This window comes from Coregonus clupeaformis, chromosome 34, assembly GCF_020615455.1.
Source record: "Coregonus clupeaformis isolate EN_2021a chromosome 34, ASM2061545v1, whole genome shotgun sequence".
In the NCBI taxonomy this organism is placed as follows: domain Eukaryota; kingdom Metazoa; phylum Chordata; class Actinopteri; order Salmoniformes; family Salmonidae; genus Coregonus; species Coregonus clupeaformis.
This window is the reverse complement of record NC_059225.1, coordinates 21,549,098-21,568,064: the sequence shown is the minus strand read 5'-3', so window position 1 is coordinate 21,568,064 and position 18,967 is coordinate 21,549,098. Positions and strand designations below refer to the sequence as shown.

General features: G+C 45.8%; 1 protein-coding gene across 2 annotated transcripts in view; it reads left to right on the top strand.

Annotated features, from left to right (window-relative positions):
• The window catches only part of LOC121549949 (MAGUK p55 subfamily member 7), a 234,906-nt gene that overhangs the window by 196,217 nt on the left and 19,722 nt on the right, over positions 1 to 18,967 (top strand). For both annotated transcript variants that reach the window (XM_045210516.1, XM_045210515.1), the window contains 2 exons: positions 12,730 to 12,900; positions 18,311 to 18,391. In XM_045210516.1, the coding sequence (XP_045066451.1) occupies positions 12,730 to 12,900; positions 18,311 to 18,391 (252 nt within the window). The remainder of the gene's footprint in view (positions 1 to 12,729; positions 12,901 to 18,310; positions 18,392 to 18,967) is intronic.

Here is an 18,967-nt window from a genome sequence, read left to right as displayed (position 1 = left end):
GCTTTCCAGAGGACCACACTGGGGACATAATACCCTGCGGCCTGGGATCAGCCAGAGAAGAAGCAGGTGTGCATCACAACAGAAAGTGGGGCAAATGTTGTGAAAGCCACCAACCTAACTGGATGGACGAGGTTGCAGTGTTTTGGCCATCGACTTCACCTCGCTATCGGTATGGATTGTAATAAAGTTAAATATAAATTGAGCAAAAGGTTATTGGCCTACCTTTTGGTTGTGTTTGGAGCAAATAGTATGCTGCAAATACTACATAACAATATCCTGATGGACTATTAGATTTAAAATGCATTACTAAATTAATGTTTCAAATACAGGTCTCTTTGTGTAGCTGCTTTATGTCATCTTGTAAATCATATGCTGGTAACCAAATAACTTAGGCTAATATACTATGGCAATTTCTTTGACATGGTGTTAATAAGGGCTGTAATGGAGAGTAACTGTGCACCTTCCCCAACATTTTTAAAATCGTTATTGCCACAAATTTGTCATTTTATCGCGATAAGGATTTTTTTCCATATCGCCCAGCTCTCGCGTGCTCAGCCCTCCGTTTCATGTAGTCCACAATCAGCTCTTTTGCTGATGGTGAGGGAGCTGTTGTCCTGGGATCACACTGCCAGGTCACTGACCACCTCCCTATAGGCTGTCTCATTGTCGTCGGTGATCAGGCCAACCACCATCGTGTCGTCAGCAAACGAAATGATGGTGTCGGGGTCGTGCGCTGCCATGCAGTCGTGGGTGAACAGGGAGTACAGGAGTGGACTAAGCACGTACCCCTGAGGGGCCCCCGTGTTGAGGGTCAGCGTGCCAGATGTGTTATTGCCTACCCTCATCACCTGGGGGCGGGCCGTCAGGAAGTCCAGGATCCAGTTGCAGAGGGAGGTGTTCCATTCCATGGTCCTGAGCTTAGTGATGAGCTTAGAGGGCACTATGGTGTTGAATGCTGAGCTATAGTCGATTAACAGCATTCTCACGTAGGTGTTCCTCTTGTCCAGGTGGGAGAGGGCAGCGTGGAGTGCAATAGAGATTGTGTCATCTGTGGATCTGATGGGGTGGTATGTGAATTGGAGTGGGTCCAGGGTGTCTGGGATGATGGTGTTGATGTGAGCCATGACCAGCATTTCAAACCAAGCATTTCATGGGTACAGATGTGAGTGCTACGGGCGATAGTAATTTACCAGGGTAACCTTGGGAACAGGGATTATGGTGGTCTGCTTGAAACATGTAGGTATTACAGACTGGGTCAGGGAGAGGTTGAAAATGTCAGTAAAGACACTTGCGAGCTGGTCAGCGCCTGCTCTGAGTACGTGTCCTGGTAATCCGTCTGGCCCCTCGGCCTTGTGAATATTAACCTGTTAAAAGGTCTTACACCGGTTACGGAGAGCGAGATCGTCCGGAACAGCTGGTGCTCTCGTGCATGGTTCAGTGTTGCTTGCCTCGAAGTGAGCATAGAAGGAATTAAGCTCGTCGCTGGGTTTCCCTTTGTAATCTGTGTGCAAGTCTTGCCACATCCGACGTGCGTCATAGCCGGCGTAGTAGGATTAAATCTTAGTCCTGTACTGACATTTTGACTGTTTGATGGCTCGTCGGAGGTCGTAGCAGGATTTCTTATAAGGGTCCGGATTAGTGTCCCGCTCCTTGAAAGCGGCAGCTCCAGCCTTTAGCTCAGTGCCGATGTTGCCTTTAATCCATCACTTTTGGTTGGAATATGTTTGCACGGTCACTGTGGGGACGACAACATCGATGCACTTATTAATGAAGTAGGAGGAGGAGGACCATGTCCTGAGATGCCTTCCCATCAGCCCTTTGCCAGGCCCTAAACACCGCTCTGAGACCACCGCTCAGTCTCAAGAAGAAGAAGAAGAGAGTTAAAGAGAACATTAAGACCCATGGTTGTTCTGGGCTCGTTCCTTACCTTTCCTGGATGGAAGAAAGAATGGAGCAGAAGAAAAGTAAGAAAATACATTGGTTTTGTCCCAAATGCAGCAAAAGTAGTGCACTATATAGGGAATAGGGTACCATTTGGGACGCAGCCCGTGTTTTTCCTGAGATCCATCAGCACGTTGTAGCTTAGTTCCCAGGGATTAGACACACAATACCTGGATGGAGAGCTGGAAGCGTAGGCAGTAGGCACAGTCCCATTTCTGCTGCTGTCGTAATCTACCGTAATCCCAGAGATCCTGAGGCACAGAGAAAAGCCCCTCACCAAACATCTGGATAGAGGGATGAGAGAGGGTGGGATAGAGGAGAGGAAAGGCCAAAACAGTACAGGAGAAAGCTGGGAAAGCTGTCAACTCCCAGAATCCAATTAAAACAGAGTTATGGAAAAATGGAGACGTGTACAAACCCCCTAAAAATGCTCGATTTCCAGAAAAAATGTTTATTTCATCTGTCTGCAGGTTCACTACTGGAGGATGAGCCGCAGCCAAAATATAAGACCAAAAGTGTTTTCCAAATGGCACCCTATTCTCCATTTAGTGCACTACCTTTGACCAGGGCCCACATCTTGGCTGAGCAGGTAGAGGCCACGCAGACAGATAGGTGTGATTGTCTAGACCAGTGGTTCCAGTCCTCCAGTACCCCCAACAGCACACATTTTTGTTGTAGCCCGGACAAACATACCTGATTTTATTAATTGAGGGCTGAATCAGGTGTGCTTGTCCAGGGCTACAATAACATTGCATACTGTTGGGGTACTGGAGGACTGGAGTTAGGAAACACTGCTCTCGACAGAGGTGATGTTACTCAATAATGTCCAGGGGTTGCATTTCAGTGGTTTGGTTGTGATTCTGAGCAGTAAGAGAAGAGAGAGTCTATGCCCCAAATGGTACGCTATTCCCTATATAGTGCACAACTTTTGACCACAACACTAAAAAGGGAATAAGGTTCCTATCGGCCCTGGTCAAAAGTAGTGCACCATATATGGGATTGGGTGCCAGTTGGGATGTAGATTTTGGCATCTTCCCGGGCACTGGGTTTGTTGTCTAGCATCCCTGTTGTAAGAGTGGGCTAGCTGATAGATGAGGAAAACAGGAAAGAGTTCTTGGCACTCCCAGCCCCCAACTCACTAGCTGTGCTGAGAGACCCCAGACACATACAGTACACACACCACCAGAGAGAGCCCATGCCGCTTTGCGTATGTGCAGCGGAAGACGACAGTTAGATCAAGATGTGCATTCGTGCGCCGAGGTTTTCTTCAAACCAATGCTTTCTTTCAAGCGACGACACATTAGGCATGGTTTTCTGTTCAGACTAGACATTCCTGAGTCCTAAAGAGCTCTGGGATAAGACAGAGGGGAAAAACAAATGGCGCTCGACACAAACCCATGTCTCTCAGCCAAGGCACTATTCCACTGTATAAGCCTATAACACTTTGGTTGGAGCACCACTTTCCACATGCTGGAGCAAGCATACTGTAGTAAGGCCATGGAAAGTAATGTAGCCCCAGAGTGTATTTCTGTTCCCCCCAGATAACACTGTAATGAGTTCACCACGGTGGACTCAACCGCTCTCAGTACATATTTCAAACATCACAGCTAGACTAATAGGCTTTTTAATCATCAAATAATGTTTAACTCTCTCTCTACCTACAGCCTGCTAGCCTGGTTAGACCAGATTGAAAGCTGCTTAAAACAATGGCTACCTGCCTTTCCTTTCTCAACAGGAAACACAGTTACCCATAAAGCCAAGGGAGGGGATGAGCAACAGGGTAGGTGGTTTGAAGGACAGCAATTACATTAGATACCACATACGTCGGTAAGAAACACTCTCCTCCAGTTAAATATTCCTTGTTCCCCCCCAGAGCTATGTATTTTGGCATTCACTACAAATGCAGTGTTCACTCTGGTTTAACCAAGATGCATGCGTGACCCCTCACAACAGGGAACACCATTACCCATAAAGATAGAGGTAGGAGGTTTGAAGGACAAGCGGTGAGATACGGATACCACATGCGTCGGCAGAAAACCCTCTCCACCTGTTAAAGATTCCTCGTTCCCCCCAGAGCTATATGCTTTTCCTCGTCAATACAGTTAACATCCATGCGGTCAGCCTGTGGGCCACGTACTTCCGTGACGCTGCAGGCCTGATCCCTGGTCTGGAAGCCACTAGGTTTCTACGATTCCTATAATGCCTTTCACAGATGGGTTTACATGGAGGGACATTGAAGGCCACACGCCTGTCTGTCTGTCTGTCTGTACAGGTCCTCTCCCCATACACCACCGCAAAGCAGGACTAAGACACGCCACACAGCTTGAGAGACCGGAGGCCTATTTGAACGCAGCTGTTGGTGGAAGAAGGGAATACAGGGAAAAGGTTTTACTTTTTACTTTTCCGGAGGCGTCGCTGCTACAATGTTGGCCCACATTGTTACTGTTTTTCTCTTCTTTTTAGTACATGTCAACCCTCTGGAACCATCCACGCTCCTTCGTTCTCTTCATTCTTTTGGTCCACCTCTCAACTCACAATGGACAGACATAAATAACATATACTGTAGCGAACAGGCAGGTAGCTGAGTGAGTTATTTAACATGGAAGAATTAGTTAAAGGGTATTTGTGTAAAACTGGAAATCCTTCTCCACACACACTGGGACATGCAGTAGTGCCGTCCTCCTTTATCCTCTATCCCTGCATGCCTGCCGAGCGTGTCTCTGACATAGACTTGAACAGACTAGGAGCTGTAATGGGCACCATCATATAATGACTGAAAGGAGGTACTCAGGTACTCAGGTACAATGCCTCCCACATTCTGTGGCCACTTCCAGCACTAAGTGTTGCAGTGATGAACCGAACCGCGTGTGTGCGCATGTGTGTTTCAGCCATAAACCACACATATGGGGCTGGGGTCGAGCGTAATGGTAATACTCTCTTAATCTAGAGCTGCCATGGAGAGTTAATTAACTAGTTGTCATCTCCATTAGTCTTCATACTGAGGGCTTGTTCTGCTGGGCCAGGATGGCACTGTGTATGCATCCCAAATGGCACCCTATACCCTATGTAGTATGTTACTTTTGACCAGGGCCATAGGGCTCTGGACAAAAGTAGTGCACTGTAATAGAGAGTAGGGTGCCATTTGGAATACGCAGAGTGTCTGTCAGCGCTATTTCTACTGCAGTTAGAAACTCCAGGCTCAGATGGGAGCCATCTTTTTGTTTCAACAGTTTTGCACTGTTTCTTTTACAGACACAGCAGCAACAGCAGCAATGTTTCACAGTATGTTAGCATCAGAACAGAACGGTGGGCAATTTAGCATTCACAGTTTGTGAAGGCCCCTGGGTGCTGAATTTCCTACGCCACGGCTGTTAGATATTATCGCACTGGAAAATGGGCTTGCAGGTGCACATTGGCAACATCCAGGCGGTTGTGTGTGTAGTGGCAACACGTCTTCTGCTATTTACACTGTGGCTTGATATGCTCCTTGTTATTTTTCTGTTGGGGTTTCTCTTGGAATGCGAGGGTTTGAGTGCCACACGTTATTGTGTGTGTATGTGTCTGTGTGTGTTACGGTAGTAGGGGGCTATCGGCAATTATCCAGTCACGGTCAAGTGCACGGCATTAAAACGTGTGTGTGTGTATGTGTGTCTTGAGCAAGAAATTGTCTCCATATCCGAGCTCTTTGTCACATGAGGGGGGGATACAACGCAGTACCATTACATCTAGGGGAAAGGGTCAAGGGTTAGGATCCAGCTGAACAATGAGTTAAATTAGGACCACTGTTGCCATGCATATCTAACATTCCTGATTTACCAGCATGCCTTCTATTGGCCTTAGCTATTGGAAACCCTACTGTTAATCAGGACTGTACAGTTACACACACACACATAAACCAGCCACACACTGCTCTAACAGTAACACAAACTCTCTGTACTCTAACAGTAACACAAACTCTCTGCTCTAACAGTAACACAAACTCTCTGCTCTAACAGTAACACAAACTCTCTGCTCTAACAGTAACACAAACTCTCTGTACTCTAACAGTAACACAAACTCTCTGCTCTAACAGTAACACAAACTCTCTGCTCTAACAGTAACACAAACTCTCTGCTCTAACAGTAACACAAACTCTCTGCTCTAACAGTAACACAAACTCTCTGCTCTAACAGTAACACAAACTCTCTGCTCTAACAGTAACACAAACTCTCTGCTCTAACAGTAACACAAACTCTCTGCTCTAACAGTAACACAAACTCTCTGCTCTAACAGTAACACAAACTCTCTGCTCTAACAGTAACACAAACTCTCTGCTCTAACAGTAACACAAACTCTCTGCTCTAACAGTAACTCAAACTCTCTGCTCTAACAATAACACAAACTCTCTGCTCTAACAGTAACACAAACTCTCTGCTCTAACAGTAACACAAACTCACTGCTCTAACAGTAACTCAAACTCTCTGCTCTAACAATAACACAAACTCTCTGCTCTAACAGTAACACAAACTCTCTGCTCTAACAATAACACAAACTCACTGCTCTAACAATAACACAAACTCTCTGCTCTAACAGTAACACAAACTCTCTGCTCTAACAGTAACACAAACTCTCTGCTCTAACAGTAACACAAACTCACTGCTCTAACAGTAACACAAACTCACTGCTCTAACAGTAACACAAACTCTCTGTACTCTAACAGTAACACAAACTCTCTGCTCTAACAATAACACAAACTCTCTGCTCTAACAATAACACAAACTCTGTACTCTAACAGTAACACAAACTCTCTGCTCTAACAGTAACACAAACTCTCTGCTCTAACAGTAACACAAACTCTCTGTACTCTAACAGTAACACAATCTCTCTGCTCTAACAGTAACACAAACTCTCTGCTCTAACAGTAACACAAACTCTCTGCTCTAACAGTAACACAAACTCACTGCTCTAACAGTAACTCAAACTCTCTGCTCTAACAGTAACACAAACTCTCTGATCTAACAGTAACACAAACTCTCTGCTCTAACAGTAACACAAACTCTCTGTACTCTAACAGTAACACAATCTCTCTGCTCTAACAGTAACACAAACTCTCTGCTCTAACAGTAACACAAACTCTCTGCTCTAACAATAACACAAACTCACTGCTCTAACAATAACACAAACTCTCTGCTCTAACAGTAACACAAACTCTCTGCTCTAACAGTAACACAAACTCTCTGCTCTAACAGTAACACAAACTCACTGCTCTAACAGTAACACAAACTCACTGCTCTAACAGTAACACAAACTCTCTGTACTCTAACAGTAACACAAACTCTCTGCTCTAACAATAACACAAACTCTCTGCTCTAACAATAACACAAACTCTGTACTCTAACAGTAACACAAACTCTCTGCTCTAACAGTAACACAAACTCTCTGCTCTAACAGTAACACAAACTCTCTGTACTCTAACAGTAACACAATCTCTCTGCTCTAACAGTAACACAAACTCTCTGCTCTAACTGTAACACAAACTCTCTGCTCTAACAGTACTCTAACAGATAATAGACAGTACTGTGCAGCCGTCTTCATCGACCTGGCCAAGGCTTTCGACTCTGTCAACCACCGCATTCTTATTGGCAGACTAAATAGCCTTGGTTTCTCAAATGACTGCCTCGCCTGGTTCACCAACTACTTCTCAGATAGAGTTCAGTGTGTCAAATCGGACAGCCTGTTGTCTGGACCTATGGCAGTCTCTATGGGGGTGCCACAGGGTTCAATTCTTGGGCCGACACTTTTCTCCGTGTATATCAATGATGTCGCTCTTGCTGCTGGTGACTCTCAGATCCACCTCTACGCAGACGACACCATTTTGTATACATCTGGCCCTTCATTGGACACTGTGTTAACAAACCTCCAAACGAGCTTCAATGCCATACAACACTCCTTCAGTAGCCTCCAACTGCTCTTAAACACTAGTAAAACTAAATGCATGCTTTTCAATCGAACGCTGCTGGCACCCGCCCACCCGACTAGAATCACCACTCTCGACGGGTCTGACCTAGAGTATGTGGACAACTACAAATACTTAGGTGTCTGGTTAGACTGTAAACTCTCCTTCCAGACTCACATTAAGAATCTCCAATCCAAAGTTAAATCTAGAATCGGCTTCCTATTTCGCAACAAAGCCTCCTTCACTCATGCTGCCAAACATGCCCTCGTAAAACTGACTATCCTACCGATCCTTGACTTCGGCGATATCATTTACAAAATAGCCTCCAACACTCTACTCAGCAAACTGGATGTAGTCTATCACAGTGCCATCCGTTTTGTCTCCAAAGCCCCATACACTACCCACCACTGTGACCTGTACGCTCTTGTTGGCTGGTCCTCACTACATGTTCGTCGTCAAACCCACTGGCTCCAGGCCATCTATAAATCACTGCTAGGCAAATCCCTGCCTTATCTTAGCTCATTGGTCACCATAGCAGCACCCACCCGTAGTCTGCGCTCCAGCAGGTATATCTCACTGGTCATTCCCAAAGCCAACACCTCCTTTGGCCGCCATTCCTTCCAGTTCTCTGCTGCCAATGACTGGAACGAATTGCAAAAATCTCTGAAGCTGGAGACTCTTATCTCCCTCACTAACTTTAAGCATCAGTTGTCAGAGCACCTTACCGATCACTGCACCTGTACACAGCCCATCTGAAATTAGCCCACCCAACTACCTCATCCCTATATTGTTATTTATTTTGCTCCTTTGCACCCCAGTATCTCTATTTGCACATAATCTCTTGCACATCTAGCATTCCAGTGTTAATACTAATTGTAATTAATTTGCACTATAGCCTATTTATTGCCTTACCTCCATAACTTGCTACATTTGCACACACTGTATATATATTTTCTGTTGTATTTTTGACTTTATGTATTTTTATTTTTTTTTTACCCCATATGTAACTCTGTGTTGTTGTTTTTATCGCACTGCTTTGCTTTATCTTGGCCAGGTCGCAGTTGTAAATGAGAACTTGTTCTCAACTGGCTTACCTGGTTAAATAAAGGTGAAATAAAAAAAATAAAAAAATAACAGTAACACAATCTCTCTGCTCTAACAATAACACACTCTCTGTACTCTAACAGTAACACAAACTCTCTGTACTCTAACAGTAACACAAACTCTCTGTGCTCTAACAGTAACACAAACTCTCTGCTCTAACAGTAACACAAACTCTCTGCTCTAACAGTAACACAAACTCTCTGCTCTAACAGTAACACAAACTCTCTGTACTCTAACAGTAACACAAACTCTCTGTGCTCTAACAGTAACACAAACTCTCTGTGCTCTAACAGTAACACAAACTCTCTGCTCTAACAGTAACACAAACTCTCTGCTCTAACAGTAACACAAACTCTCTGCTCTAACAGTAACACAAACTCTCTGCTCTAACAGTAACACAGAGGTTTCATGACAATGAGAAGCAGGTCCGGGTCCAGACCAAGAAGGTTGAGTCATTAATTAATTTAATTTGGGTTGAATACATTTCCAGCCCTTTCGCTCTCTGGCCTCGTCTAATTCTGTCTCCATGGAGATGATCTGGGCTTCGCTGTTCATGTGCGTGCATTTGTCTCGCTTCTTTGATTGATTTATCTTTAGCCACGAATAGAGTAGAGGAGTTAGGGGTTAGTTATTTTCTGTTATTTGGATGGAGCTGTCTAGAAGGGTTTAAGTGATTTTGAAGGGCCCGGGATTACGGAGGGCCTTCAACAACAGGAACAGAGATGTGTATTGACTGGCTGCAGCTGAGCCTGGTAATGAAACGCCGTGCACCTGCCTCCCTGAAGGAAAACAAAGAGATTCCCTCTGACAGAGCCAATGAAACGCTGGCGCCTTCTGGGCCCCGAAAGGCCCCCTAATCGAATGGAACAACCCGTACTGCAGCATCACGCTAATCAGACCACAGTATTAGAGCGATCCAGAGGGGAGGTGGAACTTGTCCTGGAGTCTGTCCAAGACCCTATTTCCTATATAGTGCAATACGTTTGACCAGGGACCAACCGGACAACCTTAGCTAATATTATCCACCCAGCAATGGCTTAATAATAGCATTGCTATGATGTTAACCATTGATGATGATGACATTGTGCATCGCTTGCTGTTACAGTAATGTAGCTAGGAGCAGCATATTCTATTCAGTGCATCTTTTCCACTGTGTGGCGAGCAGATGGCTAATTATTTCTGGCTGGTGTTCGGTCAGAGCAGTGGGGGTGTTGAATGAGAAGGTTACACCGCAGGAGAAGTGGCACAGACAACATAGTCCTAACCCAGAACGTGCTGTCCTGCCCACAGTGGAACAAAGTCTGCCCTGAACATTAGCTGTAACACAATATCCCAACGCTAGGGTACACACACACACACACACACACACACAGACACACACACATACACTCAGACACACACACACTCAGACACATACACACACATTCGCTCTCTCACACACACACACACTCAGACACATACACACACATTCTCTCTCTCACACGCACACACACACACGCATTGTGACATGCCTTAATACTTTAGCCATACACACATGGGTTATTGTGCTGAAGTCGTATGTTTGACGTGTTTCATTTTTGACACAGCGTAGGTCTCCATCCTTATTAAGTGACTGTTTGGAAAAGAACAAACTCCAAAGAACATAGCTATACACTCTCTCGCTCTCTTTCTCGTAGCACATCTGCACAACGCTCGCCTACCGCTCGCATCACGGTTTCTCCATGTTGTGGAAAGTATTATAGGATTGGATCAGGGCTTTTCTCTCTCTCTCTCTCTCTCCAGTGTATCATTTTCATGCTGCCTTAATCTTACTTGGGCATCTTGCATCATAAAGCTGGGTTCATTCATCACTGTTGAAAAGAAATAGAGAGAGAGAACCCTTCTGCCGTGTGCAGGAACGGGATATTAGCTAAGTGTCCTCGGTTTGCGGGTTTTGGTTTAACTGTCTGTAATAAATATGAAACTTGTGCTCTTCAAATTAGGGATACGTTTCTCTCTGTTTGATACTGCCGGAGAGCATTCAAACCAGACCATTTGTTTGGGTCAATTTATGACGGTTGTCATGTTTGATTGGTTTATCATGCGCTGCATGTCCATGGAATGCCACCACCACAAAGACTTCCTTACACATACACACACACACACACACACACACACACACACACACACACACCACCTACAGTACCAAAGTAGTCTGAGAAGAATGAGAAATGCTTGACCGGTACTTGTGTCAACTGGACAAGCATGAAGCAACTAGCAGTAAATTCACATACTGTAGCAGCAGTAAATGACATGGAATAATGCCAGTCTCCTTCACTCCTCCTTCCCACCTGCCATTTTTGGTTCTCTCTTTGACCTCCTGTAGAGAGGAACAGGAGGTAGAGGTCAATGTGCTAAAAACGCACCAGTCAGGTTCAAAAGGCTATGGTTGCATCCCAAATGGCAACCTTTTCCCTATAAAGTGCACTACTTTTGACAAAAGTAGTGCACTGTATAGGGAATAGGGTGCCATTTGAGACTCATCCTCTAACATAAAGAGAGAAATGACATAAGAGCTAGCTAGATGACATAAACTGAGGCTGGGAGGAGAAATGCAATGGAACGTGGCAATAATGTGTTTATGGTCTCTAGAAGACAAAAGTGTTAGACAACATTACATATGATCCTAATATGAGCTGTTACTCACCGACCAAACGGTTTCTCTGGATCTAGCTGCCTATCCCCTATATAGTGCAATAGTTTTGACAGGGCCCAGGGAAACCGTTTGGCTTAGCGTTCACTACTCTCACCTACTGCACAGATATCACTCTCAATATGTTACATATGAAGGGCTGCTGTACATAAAGCCAGACCTGATAGATATTGAAATGCTCATAAATGTAAATGTGCATCTGCAGGCATTTTGTGCAGACACAAATATACTTGTACATACAGTATACACAGTCAACTCTCCCCCTTACAGACTGACTCAACTTTCTCTTCTTCTCTCTCTCCCTCTCTCTCTCTCTCTCTCTCTCTCTCTCTCTCTCTCTCTCTCTCTCTCTCTCTCTCTCTCTCTCTCTCTCTCTCTCTCTCTCTCTCTCTCTCTCTCTCTCTCTCTCTCTCTCTCTCTCTCTCTCTCTCTCTCTCTCTCTCTCTCTCTCTCTCTCTCTCTCTCTCTCTCTCTCTCTCTCTCTCTCTCTCTCTCTCTCTCTCTCTCTCTCTCTCTCTCTCTCTCTCTCTCTCTCTCTCTCTCTCTCTCTCTCTCTCTCTCTCTCTCTCTCTCTCTCTCTCTCTCTCTCTCTCTCTCTCTCTCTCTCTCTCTCTCTCTCTCTCTCTCTCTCTCTCTCTCTCTCTCTCTCTCTCTCTCTCTCTCTCTCTCTCTCTCTCTCTCTCTCTCTCTCTCTCTCTCTCTCTCTCTCTCTCTCTCTCTCTCTCTCTCTCTCTCTCTCTCTCTCTCTCTCTCTCTCTCTCTCTCTCTCTCTCTCTCTCTCTCTCTCTCTCTCTCTCTCTCTCTCTCTCTCTCTCTCTCTCTCTCTCTCTCTCTCTCTCTCTCTCTCTCTCTCTCTCTCTCTCTCTCTCTCTCTCTCTCTCTCTCTCTCTCTCTCTCTCTCTCTCTCTCTCTCTCTCTCTCTCTCTCTCTCTCTCTCTCTCTCTCTCTCTCTCTCTCTCTCTCTCTCTCTCTCTCTCTCTCTCTCTCTCTCTCTCTCTCTCTCTCTCTCTCTCTCTCTCTCTCTCTCTCTCTCTCTCTCTCTCTCTCTGATTTGTAGCTGGTTTTCGCCGGAGCTTCCGCCTCAGCAGGCGAGACAAGAAGACCAACAAGTCCATGTATGAGTGTAAGAAGAGTGAGCAGTACGACATGGCTGACGTGCCCACCTACGAGGAGGTGACTCCCCACCGCAGGCAGAGCGGGGCCAAGCACAGGCTGGTGGTCCTCGTCGGTGAGTAACACACCCACACGACATGGCAGAGCTGGGCCAAGCTGCTGTCCTAGTCAGTGAGTAACTGACTACTGCCACCATGGGCCACTGGGGATTGCTGAGCTGTTGAACTTGGCAAGGCAGAGGCCATCGTTTAAGTCTAAAACTGGTTTCCCCATAGAGAGAGAGTGTGGAGCTCCAGTCAGTCAGAGTTCCAGGCTCAGCCTTGCCCTCACACAGCCATAACCCAGAAACATGCTCCCGCCCACACGCAAGCCCCCTTAACTTTTAATGCCCTGGTGGAATATGACAGCACAGGGCTAGCTGGCTGGGGATTTATTCATATTTAGTGCTTTTCATTTACAGCACCTTGCTCAGCTCTAAATGTCCCTCTTTTTGTTATACTTGACAGAATTGTTAACACTTGCCTTTAAGGCTGGTATTACAAAGTCCTCCAGAAGGCTTATTAAGTGCCAAAATCTTGAAATAAAGTTAGCTTTGTTTTTATTCCTTCTTTTGTAGTTTAGAGAAAAGCAATGTGCCAATGACTGGTGGAACAATAACGTTAAGCCCAGGTGCAACTGAATTAAGACCTAAAACCTGAATATAAATATTGGATCTATTATTGCAAATTACACGAATAATGAATGTATTCCTCACACGCCGCTTTTTCTTCTCAAGGTTAGCAGTGCTACTGATCGGTGCAGCTGCATATGAATCGTTCTTCATTCTGGAGATATTGCTCACTTTCTATTTTATGCTCTTATTAAGAGAATAAAAAGTGAGGCTTGTGTTGCAGTATGTCTGTTTAGCATGATTGACCAGGCCTTGGTACGGTGACACACAGTGGTATGGACTTCATCATAGCGTGTTGCTAATTAGCTAGCCCATTTTCTTGCCAGGCAGCATGTCAGGCTGTGCAACACAGTGGACGCCACGGCCTCTCTTTCTCTACAATGCACATAACCTCTCCTCTGTCTCGCTAATGTAAATATTTTCAATTCACTTCTGTAATTTGGACGACAACCTATGGACAGTTTCACACCTAACGAAGCGAAAGGCCAAGGAAAGATCTGTTTTATGTTTCCTCTTTATGCTTTCCTTTCCTTTTTCTCTCTGGAGTTCTCTCTCTTTTTCTTATTATGAGTTACTCATGAGCAATTCTCTCTCTTTCTCTCTCCTCTCTCTCTCCCTCCCACCATCTCTTTCTCCATTGTAAACGTCAGGCGCCTAGTGGTCCAGGAGAAAGTGAAGTAGGCGTGTAGGTCCTCCAAACAGGACCAGGTTTTCTGTGCTTGCCTTGGCCCCCTTCCTCACTCCTCTTTCCACTCCCCTCACATAAACACACACACGCACACACGCACACACACACACACACACACACCCAAGGAAGGTCCCTGGAGCATCCAACGTCCCTCTAGTTGTTTATCCATCTATGTGGATGAAAAGGAGTCAACAAATGATCTCCAACCAACAAAGTAGACCCTATTATCTACTTACTCTTATTAAAATGGATGTGGAGGACCGAGAGATTGTTTATCTGTTTTTATACATTTTTATTTTATTTTTCAGGCATGGTTCGTAGTAGGGTGAAATGGCCTTAGTGTTCCGCATATAATTGTTGTCGTATTTGTTGTTGGAGGAGGCTGAGGTTACCCTAGCCCTCTGGATGCCTAGCTGGCTGGGTGGTGGAGGTTGGATAGGACTCACATCGCCCCTCCACTCCCCCTCAGCTCTAACGCTATGTGATGTGCTCTCCGTTTGGCCTGGAAGTTATTAAGCTCCAGATATTAAAGGCTGTTTCTCTAATGAGGGCAGTAATGCAGTCTGACACTTTTACTGGCACTGCAACCTGCCTGAGGAGAGAGGGCAAGAGCACCAACCCACCACACCGCGCTCACTCCCAAAGGAGGGAGGGAGAGAGAGAGAGAGAGAGGGGAGAGAAGGGAGGAGGGGCGGCGGCATAGAGAGAGGAGTGCTGGAGCACCGACCCAACATGCTCCCTCCTTCCCGATGGCTTCCAGAGAGAGAGGAGACTCAATTTAACACAATACACTATACCAATCAAGTATAATTCAGAAACATTTGCAAAGAAATATGCTTTTTTATTGGGGCATTTTGTTTTATAAGGTCACCATTGTATTGGAGATTGTTAAAAACAAACAATGCACAATAGAGCAGGCCTGTTTCTTTCTGCTAGTTCAGAAAGTCAGACCACAGTGCAGTGTGTTCTTTGCTCCAGGTTATATAGGCCTCACAGGCAGTGTGTGTGTGTGTGTGTGTGTTGGTGCGTGCACACAGGCAGTGTACTGATTTGGCAGACTGTAGCGCGACCAGAATAAGCCACAGGTCTTAATGGTTGTCCGATATATTCTAAAGCATGTCCTCCACCGTACATCAGACGTAGAGGTAGTGAGAGGCTGTGTCCCAAATGGCACCATATTCCCTTCCCTATATAGTGCACTACTTTTGACCAGGGCCCAGTAGCACTATATAGGGGATAGTGTGCCATTTAGGATACAGCCAGAGAAAGAGCGAGACAAAGAGAGAACGCCTGCTGGCGAGGGAACGAGGTAGAAGGTGCGAATAGTTTAATGAGAGCTGTAGAAGTGTAAGGGAGCGTGATCCGTTTGTCATCCCACGGTGAGGTGCTCGTAGTGGGGCCTGACGCCGCCGGGAAGAGGGGCCAACAACCACTGAAACGGCCACTACCGCTGCGCCGCAATGCTTCAGACAAACAACGTGTTTGAACTAGAAACTATTCCCTATGGTGTCTGGTCAAAAGTAATGCACTATAAAGGGAACAGGGTGCCATTTGGGACGCAGTGCTAGACTTGTGGCTGGGGGGAGCAGCCCGCTCCTCTGTCTTGATCTTACCACTGTGCTGAGATACGGTTAATAAAAAGGCCTGTATTACCTCGCTCCAGCGCCTTTAACACCTACAACAACACGCTCGAACACCGCTGACACACACACACACGTTCTTTTTAAACAGCACAGTCACATTCCTTGTGGTCTCTCGAAACAAATTTTAAAAGTGAACTCTGTTTCCTCATCTTAATAAATCAACACGGAGGAGAGCGTCATGACCCGTTTGGACTTTTTCTCAGAAAACTCTCCTGAAAGATTGATAGCTGTCTTCACGTGGCCGTGTGCTGTTTATGTGAGACGGCGACTGCAGTTCACTAGGGCCGGTAGGCCCTCACTTTTGGACGATAGCTCTTTTTTACAGATTAAAAAAAAATATTTTTTTTACATGGAGAATGAAGGATGCTTAATGTGCTGAGGAAACAGCTTTTATCACTTACAGGGACCATGTGACGGAGAGGACATGTGTGGCCGAGCGCTAAACTATTGTAGGGCTCAAATGGCTCTGTATTACCTCTGTAGTGCACTCCTTATGACCAGGGCCTGTATTACCTCTGTAGTGCACTCCTTATGACCAGGGCCTGTGCGTGTGTGTGTGCATGTGCCTGCCTATGTTGCCATGTGTGTATGGAGAAAGACTTTATCCCTTCAGGAAGAGACACTGCTTCGTGGCCTGAGGTGGCTCTCTGTCTCTCTTTCTCACACACACACACACACACACACACTCTTAAAGGCAGTCTTTGTTCACACCTGTTTGTCAGAGCAGCTTAAAATCTCTCTGGAAGGATGGACAGGAAGTGAAATGTAGGTGAGCACACCAGATAGGACAGACAGACAGACATGATGACTAATGTCTAAGAGTACAGCGCTTGTGTTCAACCTCCTCTTATAACCCCACCACCCTCTTTTTTTTTTTTTTTCACACTCTCTTTTTCCACCTCATCCACATCAGTGAGTGAACTCAATGTCCATTTGTTTTAGATGGCGGCCTGCTAAACACATTTGCCTGCGAAAATGAATTTCCAATAGGACCCGATGCATTTGTAGCGGCTGCCCAGAACGACAAGCATGTCAGGAATTCCATCCAGGATCAACCCTGCCTTTTTGCCATTCTACAGACGGATTGTAGGGAGCTGTAGGGCTTCCTGCCGCTGTAACGCTTCTAGAACCAGGGGCGTGGAACCTTGTACTTCCATAATTGATTCTTGTCCACACTATTTGAAGACATCGATACAGAGTCTGTTTGAATTAGCCTCATATCAGCCTGGCTATTCCTGCTGACGTTATATAGTATAGGTTTCAGGCAGGAGACGGGGGAGAGAGACGGGGAGAGGGGAGAGGAGGGAGCACCAGCTTTTGTGTTTTGGAAAAGTTGCAAGGCTCTTGAGCCGCAGACAAATCAATATTGCATTACTTCTCCCTCTCTCCCTCTCCCCCCCACCCTCTCTCCCTCTCCCCTCTCCCTCTCTCCCTCTCTCTCCAGTAGATGTGATGAAAACCCCAGCTGCCCACTGAGATGGGTCCTTGTAGATTTTTCAGGCTGTTCAGGGAAACACAACAGAGTGCTCTCTTGGCCTGTTGGTGCTGCACTCCTCTCACTCCCTCACTCCTCTCCTCCTCTCACTCCCTCACTCCTCTCCTCCTCTCACTACACCTCAGTCATATTTACAGTAGTGAGAGCACAGAGGGCTCGGTCAGTGAGTTTCACAGTCTGGCCTTCTCGGTTCCGAGCATGAATGGACTTAGCCAAGGTGTGTGTGTTTGTATGCGTGTCTGCCCGTGTGTGTGTGCTTGGGTCTGTAAACACCATCACACATTTATCAGTGTCTCTCATTGGCTGATGGGATGGAAAGAATTCCGCTCTGCTGTGTCCCGTCCTGGACCAGACCTGGCCTCCACACTGCCTCGCTCCTACGGCCCGGCCGCTCGCCCGCAACTCCTTCATTATGGGGAGGCGGTGATGACTGCTTGACTGATGATGTTTTAATGATCAAAAAATAAAACTATTTGTCACATGCCGAATACAACAGGTGTAGACCTTACTGTGAAATGCTTACTTACAAGCCCTTAACCAACAATGCAGTTCAAGAAAGAGTTAAGAAAATATTTACCAAATATACTAAAGTAAAAAATAATAAAAAGTAACACAATAAAATAACGAGGCTGTATACAGGGGGTACCGGTACCGAGTCAATGTGCGGGGGTACAGGTTAGTCGAGGTAATTTGTACATGTAGGTAGGGGTAAAGTGACTATGCATAGAGTATGAAAATGTATGCACTCACTAACTGTAAGTCGCTCTGGATAAGAGCGTCTGCTAAATGACTAAAATGTCAAATGTAAATAATAAACAGCAGGTAGCAGCAGTGCAAAAACAAATGGACGGGGGAGGTGTCAATGGAAATAGTCCGGATGGCCATTTGATTAGTTGTTCAGCAGTCTTATGGCTTAAAGCAAACATATTTGCTTTAACTCTTTCTCTCTCCGTCCTTCTCTCTCTCGCTCTCGCTCTCGCTCTCGCTCTCGCTCTCGCTCTCTCTCTTTCTCTTTCTCTCTCTCTCTAGGTCCCACGGGGGTAGGTCTAAATGAGCTGAAAAGGAAACTGCTGATCTCTGACCCTCAACACTTCGGTGTGACCGTGCCACGTAAGTCCACCCGAACCGTAGACTAGACCAGACTGGTGGTGGGGTGTGTCTAATGGAGACGTGGAGTGTGTTGGGGGGGTGGTTAGTCTGAGTTTACACCCCCTCTCCTCTCCATATGTTTCTGATCCTTTTATTGATGGAAGACAGACAGACAGACAGACAGGAAAGAGACAGACAGTTACTAGGTGAGCTGTTGTCAGGTGGTCAGCAGGACGGATGCTCCTGTCTTTGTAATTCATAAATACCGGAAGCTCTGGTCTGTATCAGATGGTTATGGAGACAAGTTGCTCTGGTTGCATCCCAAATGACACCCCGTTCCCTATGTTGTGCACTTATTTTGACCAGAGCCAATATGGAATAGGGTGCCATTTGGGATGCACTCTGGCTGGATTCCCACAGTGAGCTGAACCCTCATACACAATGACTGGTACTGCATTTACACTGAAACATAGATTGGCTGTACGCTGGCACAGAAATGTAAACGTATTTGGTGCCAGGTTAGATTATCACTAAACTGAGGCCAAATGCCGCCTGTGATTTTAACTGGTAAGAAATCAGACATCACCCTGGATGAAT